This window comes from Nycticebus coucang, chromosome 10 (assembly GCF_027406575.1).
Source record: "Nycticebus coucang isolate mNycCou1 chromosome 10, mNycCou1.pri, whole genome shotgun sequence".
NCBI lineage: Eukaryota > Metazoa > Chordata > Mammalia > Primates > Lorisidae > Nycticebus > Nycticebus coucang.
The window spans coordinates 92,089,558-92,110,039 of record NC_069789.1 but is presented as its reverse complement, the minus strand read 5'-3'; the positions used below and the strand labels follow the sequence as shown (position 1 = coordinate 92,110,039).

The window sequence follows — 20,482 nt, the reverse complement described above, 5'->3', positions numbered from 1 at the left end:
GTAGTTAATAAGCTTAATTTTTAAAAGGGTGGAAAAAATCTCACAACAATCTAACATTTTACTTTAAGAAACTGGAAAAAGAAGATCAAACAAAACCTGATGCTAACAACAGAAGGAAGGAAATTCAGATGAGTGGAGATAAGGTTCAACAACACTAATCATCAAGAAAATACAAATTAAAACTACAATGATATACCACTTACCCCTGTCAGAATGGCCATGATTAAAAAGTAAAACAATAGGTGATGGCACAAAATGCTTATACACTGCTGGAGGGAATATAAATGAGTAGGCTTTGTGGAAAACAGTATGGAGATTTCCCAAAGCACTAAAAGACATACCATTCAATCTAACCATCCTACTACTGTTCTCTACCAAAGGAAAAGAAGTCACCTGCCCTAGTAGGTTTATCACAGCCTAATTCACAGTTGCAAAGATACAGAATCATCATAAGTGCCCATCAACTGATGAGTGGATAAAGAAAATATTTATTCATATCTCATGGAATATTACTCCACTAGAGTGAAATGACATCTTTTGCAGCAACTTGAATGAAACTAGAGGCCATTATCCTATGAAGTCTGACAAGTAAGTTTGAGAACTTGTCCTAGAAAAAGTGCTACGTACCTCATTGCTGAGTATCACTACAGTGCTTTTCTAGTATTTTCCATAGGAAGCTATGCACCAGTATCAACGACTAATCCACCCTTAAAAGCAATTTTGTAACTATTTTTCTGGAATGGCCACCAGAGCGGTCCCTATGTGAGGTTAGACATTTAAAATTGTGAACTCATCCTAGAAAAAGTGTTTTAAGGGTAGACTAGGCCCTAAATCTGATGATTTTTTTTTTGAAAGTAGAGATAAAATAGAGAATAGAAAAACAATGGAGCAAATCAAAGTAATCAAAAGTTTGTTATTTGAGAAGATCTACAAAATTGCCAACACCCTACCCAGACTGACGAAATAACATGGAAAGCTAAAATCAGAAGTGAAAGTGGCAACATAGCTAACCTCTCAAAAACAAAGGAAAACTTTATACCAACAAACTAGGTAACCTAGGCAAAATGGACACATTCCTCTAGATGTTGCTAGAGAGGGGCTGTGGGAGGGCAGTAGGTATATGGGTACTCACTACTTTCTGCTCGATTTTTCTATGAACCTAAAACTGCTCTATAAAGTCTGTTAAAAACAAAACCATCTAGAAAAGTCTAGAATCAGTTTCAAGGATGAATTCTACCAACCATTTAAAGAATAACCAATTCTCACTCTCTTCCAAAAAAAAAAAAAAAAAAGAAGAGAAAATAACACTTCTGTACCCTGTTACCAAAGCTAAATAAAGACAGACACCAGAAGAAAATACTACACACCAATTATCTCTTACAAATGATAGAAACATCTTCCACAAAAACAGTAGCAAATCAAATGCAATAGCATATTAAAGGGATTATACACCAAGACCAAGTGGGATTTATCTCAGGAATGCAAAGGTGGTTCAACGTAAGAAAATAAATCGATGTAATATACCACATTAATAGAGCAAAGGAGAAAAACCATGTGATTATCTTACTCGCCACAGAAAAGAGCATTATGACAAAATCTACCACCTTTGCATGATTTAAAACACTGAGAAAAATAGGAATAAGAGTAGAACAGAAGAATAGAAATAGAACTTCCTCAACTTTAAAAGGTTATCTATAAAAAAAACCAGAGCTAACATTATATTCACTTGTGAAAGAATAAAAGCTTTCTTTTAAAGATCAGAAGCCAGATAGGGATGCCCATTTTTACCATGTTATTCAACATTATACTGGAAGTTTCAGCCAGAGTAATTGTCAAGAAAAAGAAAAGCCTTCCAATTTGGGAAGCAAGAAATAAAACAATCTCTATTATAGACAGTGACCTGATCCTATTAGAGAAAATTCTAAACACTCCACAAAAAAAAAACTGTTAACACTAATAAACAAATTCACCAGAATTGGAGGGTACAAGATGAATGCCCCAAAATCATTTGTCTTTCTGTATAATCCCAAAAAGAAATTAAGAACACAGTTACATTTACAATAGCATTGAAAAGAATAAAACGTTTATGAATAAATTTACTCAAGGAAGTCAAAAACTTATACATTGAAAACTACAAAATAAAAGATGTCCTGTGTTCATGTATTGGAAGACTTTATTATTAAGATGTTGGTACTACCCAAAGCAATCTACAGATTAACTGCAAACCCCATTAAAGTTCCAACAGGCTTTTTGTGAAATGCAAAAACAGATTGTTAATTTTATATGGAATTATAAAAGCCCTCAATAGTCAAATGAATGTTGAGTAAAAACAAAAATTATAAAATTCACACTTCCCAGTTTCAAAACTGATCTACGGTGATCTAAAGAGGCATAAGAGCAGACATATAGATCAATGGAATAGAATTGAGGTTTGAGAAATAAGCCCATACATCTATAGCCAATTGATTTTCAACAAAGGTGCCAAGCCTACTCAATGGTGGAAGAATAACATCTTCAACAAATGGTGCTGAAACAATTGGACGTTCACATGCAGAAGAATGAAGTTGAGCTTCTATGTGATATTGTGTTACAGTAAGAAATACATATTTTGGTCTTGTACCAGTTTTCTGGTACACAGATCCTAAAACCCTTGGGATCTTACAAGTGGTAGTTGTTTACTTGTATGTTGGTGAGATGACTAATGGCTGGAGGTTCAGGATGGGGGCTATTTGGGAGGGAAACCGACCAGGTAATCAGAGAATTGGATCTTTCAGCTCTGCCCTGACCTCCAAGGAGGGAAGAAATCCTGACAATCTAGTTGATACCATGTCCTTATAAGAAACTTCCTGCCACAACAAAACCGCAAAGGACAGGGTTTAGAGGGCTTTCCAAGTTGCTGAATATGCAGAAGTGCCCAGGAAGAGCATGGAAGCTCCATGCCTCTTCCTCCATACTTTGCCCTGTGCACCTCTTCCATCTGGCTATTCCTGAGTTGTATCCTTTTAAAATCAGACAAACAAAGTACTTCCCTGACTTCTGTGAGCCATTCTAGTGTATTGATCGCACTGAATGTAACGTGAGGACTTGCTACTTTGGATTGGATTGTTATTGAATTTCTTTTACAGACTAAGAGATGACACAACACACAATAGTGTGAAAGAAGAAATTTATTTTGTGCTAGCATTAAAAAAACAAATTAACTGTTAACAATCACCAAAAGATAAATACCATTTTCCATAATTTAAAGAACAAAGCACAGAGGCCATGAGAAATGATAACCAAAATTTTGATGACATCAGCTGCCAAAAGAAGTATTTAATTGATACTTTTAGTAATGGTCAGTAAAACGAAAAGACTTGGCTTCTGACATAGATATGTGGTTGTGTTTAGAACGCTTAGCTTCTAGTCGAAGCTGTCTAGCTCTCTCTTTGGCAACTTGTTGCTCTGCAATTTTTTCTATTCGTTTCCTTCTTAGCCATCTGTAGAAAAAGGAATGATCAGATTTGGTGAGTATCAAACTGATACACTCTTCAGGCTATAAAGTTACTACTACAGCAGTCAAAGGAAACGGACATATATTTATATTGTCACATCAAAGTTTTTTCCAGTATTATCTGAAAATTTTAAGCTTATACCCTGGGCTCATACAAGAAAGGTCAGTTACCTTTGGGATCCAATGTTTGAAATTAAGTTTGTATTGTGATCAAACTGCCAACCTAATTATTGGGCTTTTTAGTAAGAAACACAGTATTTTACATGTGCTATGGATCCCAACTACTAGGTAGATTCCAAATAACTTAGTCTTTGCAACTAGCTATACTGCAAACATTACTTAGCCAGGTTAAGAATACTAGCATGCAGAAATGCTGCCTTACTCTCCTTGGTAGAGAAATCATGGAGCTCTTGCTTTTCAGTGCAAAAAATAATTCTTCCTTAAAATGGAAAAATAAGCCTGCACTTGAAAACATCACAAGAGGTAAAGGAAAAGTCTGCATTCTAATAACAAATTCAAGTCTATAAAGCTTGCTTACTTATAACATCAAGAACAACTGTTTACACACAAATAGCTGGTATATAAGTGTGTATGTGGTACATGTGTATATACATGTTTATTTTTTAAAGAAATAATTCTATACAACTAAATATTAGAATAAAAGGGAATTAAGAATCATTGTGACCTGATGTTGTATGATTCAGAATTAGAAGCTAGTTTAAGCAACTGCAAATTATTTATTGGTCAGTTGGGGGAAAGGTGTATATAGACTGAATAGTAGAAGAGATCATTAACAAAAATAAGCAGATTGCAGAATATCATATACAGTATGACCGCGATTTATGTTTTAAAAGTGTATTTATGTACAGAAAAATATCTAGAAAATGTGCCCTCTGGTGCTAACTGTCATCATCCATGATTTCTGGGAGATGAAAAGCTCCTCCATTTCCACAATGCACATTTACTGTTTCTGTTATAATAAAAGGTTATATAAACTAGAAAGGAAAAAAGATAGCCAAAAAAGACAAAAAAAAGAAATGAACTTTAAACAATTTGAATATTAACTCTGTCCTCCAACTTCCTCTAAGACTTGTTAGCAAAGTTATGAAGGTAGGTCTATATTCTCAGAATTAGCAAAGTAACACAGAATCTTTCCCCAGATAACTGAAAAATAAGGTTTTTCTTAAATCAGGAGTATCCAACCTTTTTTTTCTGCTGCAAATTGGAAGAATAAGAGTTGTCTTGGGCCATACAGTAAATACACAAACACTAGAGAAAGCTGATTAGTAACAACAACAACAAAAGGTCCCTGCATATATCCATCACCATAATCCATCTCTCTATCACCACAGATAACCAAAAGAAGTCCTCACTAAACCAGCATGCAGCCCACCAGCTACAAGTTGGATACTCGTGCCTTAGATTAATAAAATATATACCCAAATCTCTTTTTCATTTGATCTATACAGATTTTCCTCCTCAGCCCACCTGCCTTTCTTTACAGAAAAACATTAATTGCTAAATGCAACTCTTTACCCGGTGTTTTGGAGCACTACATAGAAGTTGTAACTGATCTTTGACTCATTTCTCTCAGAAACACACAATTAAAACCACAAATAAATAAACAGCAAGGTATCACAGAATATCCCCCTAGTGTCATAAGGAATAATTTTCATATTGAAAAATAACCTGAATAAAAATGGTATAAATATGTAAATTATAGATTTAAAGAATTACCCATTTTTACTATTCAGCCATAAAAAACAGTCATTTGCAACAACACGTATGGAACTAGAGAACATCATGCTAAGTAAGTATTAATACAAATACTGCAAGTTCTCGCTTACATAGGGAATCTAAAACAAGGGAGCTCCAAGAAGCAGAGATTAGATGGTAGTCATCAGAGATGGGGCAGACTGGAGATGATGGTTAAAGCCTCAGGTGGGAGGTGTAAGATTTTTTGTTTAAGATATATTACACAGCATAGTGAATATAAAATAATGTACATTTCAAAAAAAAGAATTACCCATTTTTTAAAACATGAATCTAAAACTGAGTTAAGTGCGTACTATAAGAGAGAAAACATTTAGGCTTTTTTTTGTTGTTGTTACTCAATCTTTATTGATCACATAACTTTCTAAAATTACCATGAGGAAGTGAGGGGAAATGTTCTTCCTTTAACTTACTGTTTAAAGGCCCTTTCACGGCCTTCTGTTCCTTTAAGAAAGAATAAGCATTCCTCCTGCTTTCTGAGTTCTTCTGTCTTTTTTTCTTTCATCTGTTCTTCATGCTTTTTTTTAAGCCATAATCGAAAAGCTTGTTGTGGATCTCTGTTTTCCTGCTGATTAGAAAAACAAGTTTTGCTTACTTTAGATAAAGCAAAACTACATTTGGGTGTCCTTTGTTGTACTCCACAGAATATACATCCGTCTCTTCATTTTTCCATAATAACATCAACCTCATTACCCACATCCCTACTACCTAGTATCCAAACCAAACTCATCACCCTGAAATCAGCAACACCTCTGATAGAAAATTCAACATTTAAGCTTATTGCTACTTGTCTATAGTTTCTTTCAAAAGTCTCATTGAAGTAATCAATAAATGACACAAAAGCAGTGACTTTCAACATTTTCAAAGTTTAACCCTTTGTCAAATCAATTCATATGGCAGAATGGTACAAATAAAGGATTGAAAAAGGGTTGGGGATAGGCAGTATGAATGGGCTTATCTTTGTGGCAGTTCCTGAAGGAGCTCTATAGAATACAGTTTGTAAATAAAAGATCCAAAACTTATGTGATCATCCTTTTAAATTCTAACTTTTTAAAAGTTTTAATAGCCTCTGTCAACTGTTAAGTACATCTTCAAAATTGCAATTTCTATTATGGAGAATAGCCATAAGGATTTTCAAACATAAGAACTTTCTCATAACAGCCATGAGCTAAGTAGGAATAGCTTACTTTGTGGTCCCTCAAACTTCATGGTGGACCTTCACGGAATTTTCAAAAGTGAAAGATCTATTATTTGGGGGGTAATAAAGGAGAAAAAGAGGACCAATTTGGGATCCTAACCGAAAAAGTGTAACATTATGCAGTTGCTTGGCTAGAACACAAAAGAATAAGCTCATTTGATATTTTCCCCAAATATAAGCTCTGTGATAAAGAAGACTGTTTCCTGTATCTTGCAGTTTTCTGTGTCTGTAACCCACATTGCCAAGTAGGCTCCAGTCTCGTTAGATTTATGTAATTCAGAATATTTGTGGCACAACTAAACTTCCTGGAGAGGAATCCTTAATCTGGAGGATGACTGCTGAACACCTGGAAGTCTGGGAATGGCTACAGATGACAAAAAAGTGTTCAATCTGGAATTACAGATAAAAAGAATCCAAATACAAAGTTACAGTTAGAGGAATAAGTTATAATGTTCCATTGGACAGGAGGGTGACTATTGTTAACAACGGATATTTCAAAATAAGCAAAAGAGAAGATATTAAATGTCCTCACCACAAAAGGACAAAATAGGAGTCATATGATTATCCTAAGACCTCTCAGAACCTAACAGTAAAGTTATCGGCATACTACATCTTTTCCAGTAGTTCCTAGACCACTTTTCTACTTCTACCATAGGCTCTTATTCTGATATTCAGACATCCTTCTGTAAATAGGTTCAGCTTTTATATCTCCATGCACTTATTTTTCCTAGAGAAGTTTTACTTACTCTACTGCTATCTTCAATTTGCTTTGCTCGCTGAATTCTCTTCATTTCAAGGACCTGCTCTCGTTTCTTTTGCAACCATGCTTTAAATACCATGTCATTCTCTTTTTTCTTTTCTTTTTCTTCTTCTATTTTCCGTTGCTCTTCCTAGTGGAAAAAATATGAAAAAACATTAATAAAAGAATAATAAAATTGTATGAGTTATCAGAGCATAGAAATGTATTTTGAGACCTGAAATTAGGATTCCCTGACCCTAAAACTTGCCATCTGAAAATCTGGCCTCCTTAAAAAAATGGGGCTCCCTTATATGCTTGGGGGTTGATTAGAGGTTTTTAAGATAAAGTGTAGAGCTAAAGTCTACAACTATATCAATGTACAATACATACATGCTGATCAGGAGTATCTTGGATCTCTCCCCTATTTCCTTGTTTATTCTGGTATTAAACTTAATCGAATTGCAGGTATACGAAAGAAAAAAATACACTCCAGAAGTACTAAGAATATCTTAAAACTTTTATATTACTGTTATATTTGTTAATTTTGATAAATGACATTGTGATTATGAAAAAATTACCATAATCATTTAGAGATGTGTATTGAATTATGAGTGAAATGGGATATGCTGTCTAGGTCTTAATTTTAAAAAATTTCAACATAAAAAGAGATAAAACAAATATGCCAAAACTCAATGACTTTTGAATATGAGTGATGGGGATACTAGAGTTAATTGTACCTTCTTGAATGTTTGAATGTTTTATTAGAATGGTTAAAAATATTTATATTTTTATATAAAAATATTCAGAAAATAATATTTTCAGAAATATTTATTCAGAAAATAATATATAATTTATATAATAAATAATAATAAATATAATTTATATTTTTTAATAATAAATATAATTTATTCAGAAAATAATATTTTGGTATCAGAAAATATTTAGACACTTGGTCAACTATTAAGAACAAAATGAATTTTTAAAATCTGAATTATTTAGTTAATGTTATAAAAGAGTTACTTAAACTTGAAGGGAGGTACTTAAGTCAGTAATAAAAAACCATAAAATATTAATAGTTACTAGGAGCAAAACAACATGGCATGGTGGAAACAGCACCAAGCCAGAAGGTAGTAGAACTGGGTGACAGTCCTTCTGTGATCATACTGTGTCAATTTGGGCAAAGCACTTAATTCCTGCCTCAATTTTCTCATCTATAACATGGAGTTACATTCATCAGTTTTTTAGTCTCTTCAGTACTAAAATGTTATTATTGATGTGAACTGAATTGTACGAGTCCATGCTTAAATTTTCAAATAATGGAATCCAACATGGGTTTTGACAATGTAATAAGCCTTTCTAACTCCTGTTGACTGAGCAAAAGTAAAGAAGGAAAAATTCTTCTAAACAGAATGAATATCATTGAAAATGGCATTTTCTGAGCTCTGAAGTGACTGTTATGTAAAATGTGAATTTATTATTAAAGTTTTACATTTATTTATATATTTCCTTTTACAAAAAAGACTTTGGATGCCTTGTAGGAATACAATATGATAAAAAGATGATTATCTTTCCAAAAGAAACATTTAGCTATATTACACAGAAGATAGCAGCCAAAGCATTAACTAACACAGTTGCCAAAGAGAGTATTGAAATGATGCACTTAGGATAGAAAGACAGAGGATAACAGCCCAACCCAGCAAATATTGGGCATAAAAAAGAAAAGCTTTTCCATGAAACCAACTAAAAACTGTTAAAAGCTTTTAGCACTTGAAAAACCATGCCTTGAGAAAAAAGAAATTTAGTTGTAAGAATACTGTTCCAATAAAGGTGTATCCCAGAATAAACAGTATGTGACACCTCCAAAAGAATCAAAATGAAAACAGAACTATCTACCATTCACACCATTTAAAGAATATCATCAGTTAATTGGTAAAAAGTCACTGACATTTTTATAAAATTCCCCGTATAACTTCTGTAAAAATATATTCATGCCCTCACGTTTGTGTACAGCAAACATACAGTTCACTCTTAACAAATTCTTCTGAATTGTGATAAATTTCTGATACTTTTAAGTATTATTTTAAACCTAAACCAAGTAAACTGGGTTTGACTAAGAATTCAGTCAGTAGGGCGGCGCCTGTGGCTCAGTCGGTAAGGCGCGGCCCCATATACCGAGGGTGGCGGGTTCAAACCCGGCCCCGGCTTAACTGCAACCAAAAAATAGCTGGGTGTTGTGGCAGGCGCCTGTAGTCCCAGCTACTCGGGAGGCTGAGGCAAGAGAATTGCTTAAGCCTAGGAGTTGGAGGTTGCTGTGAGCTGTGTGATGCCATGGCACTCTACCGAGGGCCATAAAGTGAGACTCTGTCTCTACAAAAAAAAAAAAAAAAAAGAATTCAGTCAGTGATCAAATAAGAAAAGCTCTATACACATCCGCTCTTTAGATTACTGCCTGAATGTGCTATACGTTATACATTCTTATACCTTCATTTTTCACTCTTTGTGGCCAATATAAATTCCTGAATTAAATGTCAGAAATGTCCCTGATAATCTCCTTCATAAAATAAAAAACACGCCATTTTTCAAGAGATGCAAAAGAATGGGGATTTAAATCCAACTTTGCTACTAACAAGTTGAGTGACTTTGGAAAAGTTATTTAAATCTTCTAGGCTATAGTTTTCTTATCTGTAAAATGATCTTTAATGTCACTTCTGATTGTAAAATTGTATGATTCTGCTGAGTTTTTGTATTTACAGTTAGACACTTTGTATAGCTCAGCTTAATATGCAGTACCATTAGATATCTAGTAAATCACAGAATTGGAGTAATTCAGAGAAAACTTGCTAGTTTAAGTTCCTGGAGTTTTCAGTGATAAAATACAGTTTCATTTAAGGGCAAACATGGTGGCTTATGCCTATAATCTCAGCATTCCGGGAAGCTAAGGTGGGAGTATCACTTGAGCCCAGCAGTTCAAGATCAGCCTGGGCAATATAGCAAGACCCCTGTCTCAACAAAAAATTTTAATAGTAGGCATAGTGGCATATGTCTGTAGTCCCAAGTACTTAGGAGGATCTCCTGAGTCCAGGAGTTGGAGGTTATAGTGAACTACGATCAGGCCACTGCCCTCAAGACTCTGTCTCAAGAAAAAAAATTAATTGAGGATTCCCTATGGCATTTTGTAGATATTTCATTAAGACTATTGGACTCAATTCTTAATTGAAAACTAAAATCCCTGAAATTAGGGAATTACAGGAATACAAGATATATAAAACGCACATACAGGTAAGAGAGTCCAAGCATTCCTGTTGTCTCCTAAACCCCTACAACTTTGTGCCTTCATTTTTCCATCGACATTTGATTTTTACTTTCAATAGTCATTTAACTTCTCTGAGTCTCACGGTGAAAAGGAAAGGATCAGATGAAGTCATCACTGAGATCTCTAGCTCTAACCCAGATCATTCTACTGTGTTTTATGATCCTTACACGAAAGGACCGATGTAATCACAGTGTTTGTTCCTGAAATATACATTCTTAACAATTAATCAATTAAAGTAACAATACAAAAATAAAGCAAGCAAAAAACATCTCCAGTACTTAGAACAATGGTTTGAATTCCTATTGCACGTATAAAACAGGAAAACATACATGTTCAGTATAACACTCTCATATGTTCTCACCTCTCTTTTTAGTTTTTCTCTCTTTTGTTCTAGTTTTTTTTGCAGTTCTTTCTGTCTAGGAGAAAGACAATATGTTGAGGTTACTGGAGATACAGTTGCAGAATGTGTCCTATAATTGAATGTCCCATTCCCTTTATTTCGATTTGAGTTGGCAGCAGAGTTTGGGCGAGTTTTGGGGTTGAGTGGTGGCTGAGGAACATAAGCGTGTGGCTCTCCTGTTGATAAGTGAGTGACAGCATGACTCTTTGCCACAGAATCTTCTTTCTTGACACCATTGACAGATGAGCTGGAAAATCTGGGTGACAACTGTTCATTTTCTGTACTATTAGCATTATTAATCGGGGGGAAAAATCCCTGACTTTCAATGTCTTGTATATTCAGAAGTTCAAATTTTCCATCTCTCTCTACCAGTATCTTCCTATCCTTATTTTCTTCACAGCTTCCATCTGTAAGTGACAGGAGAACATTTTCTTGTCCAAATTGACTGGAAATACACAACTGTGACAGTTTTCCAGACATATTACTTTCATTTTCAAAGTAATTTTTATAATTATCAATGTCTTCTAGTGGAGGAACTTCTAGATCAACTAATTTGTCCTTGAACTTGAGTTTCCTCTCCCTTCTATCATTCACAGGTTCTTGATTCTGCAGAAGCTTGTTAGCTTGTATAATTTTCTCCATAATATATCTCCTTACTTCCTCATCCTCTTCCTCCTCTAGGTCTTTCTGGCTTTCTAGTTTGGATTCCTGGGAAGAGTTTTCACTATCTGAATCTGAAACGGGATCCAAAGGGTGAATACTTGGTACAGAAATGAAGTCATTTCTTCTTAATGAAGCCTCATCCTTCAAAGATTTGTCAGGATCAGAAAGCTGTTCGATGTGTTCTACTTCTATTTCATTCTCTTTTAATTCTCGGTTAACATGCTCTTCTTTCTCAAAAGCCATCTTAAAAAAAAAAAAAAGATATAAGGTTATGTTTTTTAGTCAAAATTTAAGCTCTTTGTTCATTCATACATGAACAATGCAAAATGAATTTTCCTATTCACGTAATTTATTTTATGAATGGGAAAAATCTAAGTGCTTCTCACTCATACTTTGTCCATAATGTTATCATTCATACATAGGAGCATTCAAGGGATATAAGTGCAACAAGTTTAAGGATAATTCAACTCTAAGCTTGAATTTCATGTTGCTAAGTGCTATATTGATTCTTTACAATTTTTATGCTAATGTGTCAAATTTGGTTAACTACAAATAACATAATTGTATTCCTCTTCCTATAAAATTTTCCTCTTTTTAAATATTCAGAAGCAGAATATTTTCTAAAATATTTTCTCCTTGTAATACTTTCATTCTTTAATAAAGCATCTTTCTCTCCAGACCATTTTAGGATTGAGTCCTTAGTTGAGTCCTAATCATTTGAGATTTTTTAAATCTTTCAGACTATTATTGCACTATCTTCTGCAGGACCTACATCCAAATTCCAGGTCAATTTTTACCTCTGGAGCATATTTTCCTTGCTAAGCTATCCTCAGAGATGTTAATAATCTGCATTAACCACCATCAGATATCTTTGCTTTATATTTAAAAAATTAATTCCACATGCATCATAAGCCGTTATTATCGCATCATAAAACTCTGTTCCACTTCTTCTACCTGTTTTTTGAGGATTTACTTTATTTTCATCTTTAAAAGCACAGACTAGGCACAGTAGCTCACGCCTATAATCCTAGTGCTCTGGGAGGCCAAGGCAGATGGATCACCTGAGCTCAGGAGTTCGAGACTAACCTAAGCAAAGCAAGACCCCATCTCTACTAAAAATAAAAAGACTATCCGGGCACCTGTAGTCCCAACTACTCAGGAAACTGAGACAAGAGGATTGCTGGAGCCCAAGGGGTTACTGTGAGCTACAATGCCATGGCACTCTACCCAGGGCCACAGAATGAGACTCTGTCTCAAAAAAATAAATAAATAAATAAATAACCCTATGATTTACCCAAGTTAAGGGAAAGTAGAAATTAACTATACTTGTTTTAACTTTTGATGCAATAAATCATGATTTCATTATTTATTTATATTATCTAAATTATAATTTTATATTGATCATTTAAACTTCATTAAGTGCCAATTTAATCTGTATTCTCTCACTAACCAACCCTATGCTTTAGGATACAACATTTAAACACTATAAGGCTCAATTTTCTAATCTCTAAGATAGGGACAATGATAATTATCCATGTACCTCTAAGAAATTTTGTGAGGCTTAGATGTGATAATAATGTGAAAATCTTCAAGAATTGCAAAGCATTTTGTTAATCATTATGAATGCTGCTGGCAATTTATACGTACCTCTATTACACTGGCATCACTTTTTTCTTTTTCGTTAATTAGCCATTCCAGGTCCTTTTCGAAGTCATCTTCATATTCTCCACTTTCTTTTGAATCAGTATCTTTATTTTCATTCATGTTTTGTTTGTGGAGAAATAATCCTGTAACATTATAAAAGATAAGGTACATGTGTGTCCACTTCAGAGGCAGAAATTAATGTTGAAGGTAAACTAATTAACACATAGAAACACAACATGAACATTTACCTGTATATACTGTAAAAGAGAGATGTGCAATGTTAAGACATTTCCTTAGGTAGATATTCTTAAAAACCTTCCCACGTCCCACCAATTCTCAAAACTTAAATTTACAAGGAAACTAAAAAAGGAAGATAAGAAGACTATGTGAAGCTTAGAAAAGAATTATTCACATCCCCTGCCAATCATTAAAACCCTTTCTTTAGGTTGGAGCAAATGGTTCAGTTTTTCAGTCTCACTCACATTTTATCATGTTCAAATAAAAATACATCAATTCTTAACTTCAGTTTCCTACATCTTTTAGTAATTTATATGATATAATTATAATTTTTGATCTGAGGGTTTTTTAATAAGTAAAAACTGATTCTCAATTAAAGTGGATGCTGATTTACACAGAAGTCAAACTCAGTCGACCATATTTTTCTCATTAAGAAAACTGTGATCCTAATACAATCTAGAAGACAGAGACAAGGTCAGATAAAATGTCAAAATGATATGTAAATTCAGTCTTCTAAAAAGAACTGAGCTAAAATTATCTTTGAATTGAGGCCAGTTCATAGGTCTGTTAATATTTTGTGTGCACAACTTTTCAAAACCAATAAAGCATATAAATATTTACCTATAATGTGTCTGTACATGTGTTAGGATACCATATATATGTAAATATATAAACCATATACATGTACACATAAATATACATACAAAATACAATTTTGATAAACATTTATTGAGTATCTATCATATTCTTAAATACACTCCTACAATGATTTTAAAAATAGACCTAAGCCTTTCAGGTGCTTGCAGTACAGAAGACAAAACTTTAAAAAACAAAAACAAAACAGGGATGGGCCATGGCATTCAGACCTGTAATTCTAGCACTTTGGAAGGCCAAAGTGGGAAGATTGCTTACAGCCAGGAATTTGAGACCAGCCTGAGCAACCTGTGAGAACAAGTGAGAACTTGTCTCTATAAAATATAGCGGTGTGGTGGTATGCACCTGTACTCCCACCTACTTAGGAGAGTGAGGCAGGAGGATTGCTCGAACTCAGGAGTTTGAGGTTGCAGTGACCTATGATGATGCTACTGGACTCTAGCCTGGGCATCAGAGTGATAGTCTGTCTCAAATAAATAAATAATATAATTAGAATAAAGAACTGTGGAAGGAAGAACAAAAAGCAATTAACTCAGTATAAAATTGGAACTATCAATGAAAGCTAGAATGGGGTTTCAATAGTAGTTCAAGAGTTCATCAGTTATTACAGGCAAAGAGAACAGCATGAGAAAAAATAAACAAGCATGGAAGTACATAAAATTATCCAGTGTCACCAGAACATAAAGTGAGTCCCTAAAGAAGGATCTAGAAAGAGTGACGGGGTCAGTGTGATGTCATATTATCTTTCCAAAATGAAAAGGTGGAAAAATATTAACATTAATATAGATCTAATTACCATGAAATAGACAAAGATGGAAATATACAACAATAATTTGCATGCTTTCCACTATTTACTTTGAAAAGAACATAGAACTCCAGGTCCAATTTCAAAAGAGGTATAGAAAATCAGATCTTCAAGGCCTGAAACTCTTGAGACCCTGTCTATATACTTGCCTTCTCTTCTTCCTACATCAAGAATAAGTTGCCTAAAATATTTTTTGTAAGTATTGAATACAGATGTCAAGAACATATGAGATGCATACATACTTTTAAAGGTACAAAATGAGAAATGCTATGCCTGAATTAATGAATAATCTGCAAACTTTGCTTTAGCCATTAACTTTACTGTCCCCAAACCTTTGCCCAGACTACCTAACCTGGTGCCAGTTTTACAAAAGTGAGATTTATATTTTTCCTCCCATAGTTCACCATCAAATTGGTAGTGAAAGCCTGTGGGAAAACATCTTTCCACTAGCTACACAAGTATCAAATAAGTGAAGAGATAGGATTTTCACAGTATGTGTAAAAATCATTTTAAGAAGTATGAGTGAATTATCTAAACTCTACACAGTTAAAGAATTACCTTAAAAGAATGATGAATGAGGATACCAAAAATGTAAATTATCAATAATGCTGAGACTGTGGGCAAGATACAGATAATATAAGAAATCCAGAATTTTGCACTACAGTTTAGAAAACAGAAGACAAACTGGAATACATTCAGAGGCCAGTAAACCAGAAGAAAGGAGGATGAAGAAAAGAAGAGTAAAATGCCTTAAAATCAGATTCTGAGGAATATTTAAAAATACTGGGAATGCTAACTTAAAAAAAGAGAAAGAGAAAATTCGGGAGAGTTATGACAATGGCTTTACAACATCTGAGGGAAGAATGAACCTACATAATCTCAAGGGGTAAAACTAATACCAAGGACAGGAAACTCAGGGGTAAATTTTGGCACAATGTAAGACAGAATTTACATCAAACTTGTCCTGAAGTGAAATGAGCTGCCTATAGAAGTGTTGCATTCCCAGTCAATGGAAATGTTTGTTATACATAGCCCAGAAGATGATGGTGACAGAAATGTTTCATTAAAGCTTAAGGAAAGCAATTGATCTAGATGACTCTTAAGGTATCTTTCTTCTACTTTTTTTTTTAAGACAGGGTCTCACTCTGTTGCCCAGGCTAGTGTGCAGTGAAATCATCATAATTCACAGCAATGGCAAACTGCTGGGCTCAACAGATCGTCCTGCCTCACCCTCTTGAGCAGTTGGGACTACAGAGCATGTCACCACACTTAGGAAGATTTCTTTTAACTCTAAGATTCTCTTACTCCATAAGATGCAAATTAGTAAGTAACTGCCATCTAATGAAGAGCAAGCAAGTTTAAAAGCAAATGCACTGTGATAAAGGTTAATCTAAAATGAATGATCAGTGTCTGAGTGATTAAATTCAAAACTTAAAAAATTTCTGAATTGTGTTTTATTTAAATATCATCCTTCCTCTGAATAGTTCATAATATTGGTTTTATTTCCCACTCAAGACAAAGTTTTAGGTATGCTAAATGTTAATTATTCAACTTAATTATTCAACTGGATAATTATTATTTCTAAAATATAAATTTAAATATAATTTTTTCTAGATATTTCTTTTAAGCTGTAATACAAAATAGACTTTCTTAAAGGACTCAAAAGAAAGCCTTCGACAATTTCCAAATCAGAGGTTGGGGGCAATATTTTAAGGTGACTTGGAGAAACCAAATCAATATTTTAGAATGAGTTTACTTACCATGCCTACCTGCAAGACAAGCTAAGTCACTTAAGCAATTATGTCTACCTGTCTACCAATTAAAAGTGCACCATCAATGATGTATACTAAACTAAAACTCATTGTAATCCAATAACTAATACTGTTTTTCACAGTCACAATTCCTTGGGCTAATCAGCTTTCTTTTTAGATCAGGGATCTTAATGTTTAAGTAACATAATTGTTACAAGCACATTTCTTTGGAACTCTTCAGTGCATTCTCTTATGTTATAATAAACATAGTTCTGAACACATAAATAAATGGTTGCCTGAAGACTTCAGTAGATAATGCTCTACAAAGAACCTCACCCATGTGAAACTTAAAACTAAGACACAGAACAAGTATATTAAGTTAAAATATAATGATAACGAATTAAACATGTTAGGTAATACAAGTCATACAATCGTGCCATATTTTAAAAGAAAAAAGTTGAAGTAACTCCAAGAAATAAATGAAGTTCTGTAAGCCTGAAGTATAATTCTTTTCGTATAACTTCAAAAACTTCATGACTGGTTCTCAAGTAAACCAAGAACATAAGTCATAAACTCTTGTTACCAAGTCCCTTAAGCCTTTTTCAAATGCGTCACAGGATATTCAACCCCTCCAGTTCTTTTTAATCTTCATCCCCAGGGTATTCTCCATATCGTACACAGTCAACATGCTGGAACAAAAATACATCATTACACAAACCAAACCACCTAATATTCATTTCCTACTTCATGACTGAATTTCTCACACTTAAATTTCAGCATTTATCATCAGTAAAAGTCTATATAAGTGGCTTAGACCAGATCTGGCCTCTTAACAGAGAACTGCAGTAAAAGAATTTAAATCCTTCTTCCCTAACATGTCGGATAAATCCCGTATGGGTAAGTGACTGTAGACCTTTTAGTGTGAATCAAAGCCAAGTCCGCTTTATTTCAGGATTTAGAATATTCAAAAGTTGTTTAATCTTATTCATTGAGTTCAGTCTTACCATATAGCCATTTAAACACACACTTTTTAAAAATCTACGAATTGAAAGAATGTCAAAGAGAATGCTTCTTAATATAAAATAAGTACTTAGGCAAAAACTATTTCATACTATCGTGAGATCATCTGACCCATTCTTTCTGGGATTGGGAAAGATAATTTTTATAAATCATAATTTGTCACAAAGTATGACGGTAAACATTTCACAAACATTAGGTGATAATTTCAATTTGTATTCAGAACCCCAAGTTACCACCAACTAAATGAACAAATGCCATAGCCTCTTCATGGAAGCTACTATTTCAGGAGTGACTTTTTCTCCCCGGGATAAAATTATTTTGCACGTTCGAGAACTTCGAGATGGTAAAGAATATGACAAAAATTTAGAGAGCCTAAGCTACTCTCAGAAGGGTCTCCCTCATACACCATAATGAAGGAAGGCGTTGCCAGGATTCCCCGCCAGTGCCAGGCTCGGTGGCCCCGGACGACAAGGCGCCCAGAGACCGTCTCTTCCCTCGCTTTCTGCCCATCTTACCCTCCCAGCTACTAGACGGTTATACCTTTCACCCTTTCTCCCACCATAAATCTTTACGCATCGTCTTTCCCTTCCCTCCCTTTAAAACCCCTCCTGCCTGTGCAAGATGCAACGGATGGGTTCACAGAGATGGCAGGGAGAGGTCTTTCTCCTCCTCTTTCTAAGCTCTGGCAATGAGGAAAGGGAGACCCCAGCACCTGCTCCCTTGGCAACCACGACTAAGTTGCCATGGCAACAGCGCGTCTTTGCGTCCTCCATCCGGGTCTCTGGGTTTCTCTCGCTGCGACAAACGTGCGCAGTCGCACACATCACCTTCAGAACGTGGACGCTGATCTGGCTCTCAGCCTGCTGTCCAGGTGGGTCCTTGTCAGCCTGTGGTTTCCGAAGAGACCAACGAGAAATCGCACATCACCTACCTTTTTTGAGGACTCGCGAAGAAGGATCGCTGTCTTGGTTGTGAGTTATCCCATGTGTAGCTATCTCTTGCCAGGTTTGGAATTACAGGAATTATAATAGGACAACTTCCACAAGTATATTTCTGTATGTAACTTTCTTCACCGTTGACGTCAAAAAGTAGTTTCAGTTTTCTTTAGGTAGGTGGTCGCAGTGCTAATTAATTACCATTTTTTTATTTTTGACCCTCAGCACTTTTTTTCCGAATGAAAACCAAAGGCTTACCCAAGAGCGTTTTCAAAGAAAATAAGACTTATACTCCAGATTTCAAGCATGTCATAATGGTCACCTAGAATTTTCTCAAAACTTTCTTAAACGTCTTTATATCTAAAGGGAAAGCAAGATGAATTTTAGATTGTGGTAACAGATGACGAGATTTTAGAAACTATTCCCAGTCAGAAAAGAAGTGAAGACATTTCCTCAGTACAATCCAGAGTCAAAATTATTTTTTAAATTGTTTATTATTAGAATTTCTATCACTTGGTATGATAGTGAGCACCTTTTCTCCAAGGAGGAGTAATGTAAAGTAGAATTTTTAGGTATTCTTAAACTTATAAATTCGTTAAAGAAAATTAATGTTAAAATGAATTACTATGTTGAGTGCACTTCCCTTGCTGTAGTGTAGATTTATCATTGTAACTACCTAATGTTTCCTCAGTTTTAGACCAAATACCTGAAACAAGACCAGAAAGAATAAATAGGAATTAACTATGGGGTGAAAGACTTACGTAATGCAAACCGCATAAGATTGCCAAAAGAAATAAAACACAAATAAATGTATTTCCCTGTTATGGATTAAAAGACAGTATTGCTAAGATATCATTACTACCCCCAAGTGATCTGCAGTGTCATACCTATCAAAATCTCAGTAATGTAGAATCAGAAAAATTTATCCTAAAATTTGTATGGAATCTCTAGAGATCCCAAATAGACAAAATAATCTTGAAGAAGAAGAACAAACTTAGAGGACCTGCACTTCCTAATTTCAAAATTTACTACAAAAATTCAATCAAAACAATGTGGTACTGGTATAAAGACAGCTACATAGACCAGTGAAGTAGAACAGAGAAGAAATAAACTTTCACATATATGGTCAAATGATTTTCTGCAAGGGTTTTATGAAATTCAATGGAAACCAGCCTCTTTTCAGTAAATAGTCCTGGGAAAACTGGATACTCACATTTAAAAGACCCTTATCTAATATCATATACAGACATACACTTAAAATGTATTAAAGAACAAAATGTTAGAACTAAAACTATACAACTCTTAGAAGAAAGAAAATACCACACTGGATTTGGCAATATCTTCTTGGATATCAAAGAGATACTAAAAAGAGGTTAAAAAGTAAACAAATTGGACTTCACAAAAATTAAATACTTTTGTGCATCAAAAGACACTAACAGAGTTAAATAGGCACCTATTGGAGAAAATATTTGCAGATCATCTAATTCAAGGTTAATATCCAGGAAAAAGAGACCTTCTATAACTCAAAAGCTACAAAAAAAAAAACAAAAAACTGAGTCTAAAAATGGATAAAGGACTTGAATAGACATTTCTCCAGAGGTATGAAAACCACATGAAAAGATGCTTGATTTCACTAATTATTGGGGATATGCAAATCAGAACTATACCTCATACTCTCTAGGATGGCTACTATCAAAAAAAAAAAAACAAAAACCCTGAAAATAACCAATGTTGGCAAGGACATGGAGAAATTGGAATCCTTATACACTCTTAGTAGAGAGTGTTAGTTTTGCAAAATGAAAAAGTTCAGGCGATGGATGGTAATGATGGTTGCAGAATGGTAGGAATGTGTTTAAT

General features: G+C 34.3%; 1 protein-coding gene across 4 annotated transcripts; it reads right to left on the bottom strand.

The window, feature by feature from the left end:
- Positions 1-3,152: 3,152 nt before the first annotated feature.
- On the bottom strand, positions 3,153-17,362 carry CCDC181 (coiled-coil domain containing 181). 4 transcript variants are annotated; one of them, XM_053606535.1, is made up of 6 exons: positions 17,254-17,362; positions 13,227-13,366; positions 10,878-11,822; positions 7,211-7,354; positions 5,680-5,834; positions 3,153-3,479 (listed from the first exon to the last, which is right to left on the bottom strand). In XM_053606535.1, the coding sequence occupies exons 2-6, from the start codon at positions 13,341-13,343 to the stop codon at positions 3,329-3,331; spliced, it is 1,512 nt and encodes a 503-aa protein (XP_053462510.1). In that variant the 5' UTR covers positions 13,344-13,366; positions 17,254-17,362; the 3' UTR covers positions 3,153-3,328. The 4 variants fall into 4 exon arrangements, with proteins under 4 accessions (XP_053462510.1, XP_053462508.1, XP_053462507.1 ...); XM_053606533.1 differs by having other exon boundaries at positions 13,227-14,577; positions 17,254-17,320; XM_053606532.1 differs by having other exon boundaries at positions 13,227-14,581; positions 17,254-17,303.
- Positions 17,363-20,482: the final 3,120 nt, after the last annotated feature.

Coding starts and splice junctions, on each gene's coding strand:
- CCDC181 (XM_053606533.1), bottom strand. CDS start 13,394: ATGTACCTTATCTTTTATAATGTTACAGGATTATTTCTCCACAAACAA. Junction 11,823..13,226: donor GTGATGCCAGTGTAATAGAG/GTACGTATAAAT, acceptor TTTTTTTTTAAG/ATGGCTTTTGAGAAAGAAGA. Junction 5,835..7,210: donor AAATTGAAGATAGCAGTAGA/GTAAGTAAAACT, acceptor TTTTCTAATCAG/CAGGAAAACAGAGATCCACA.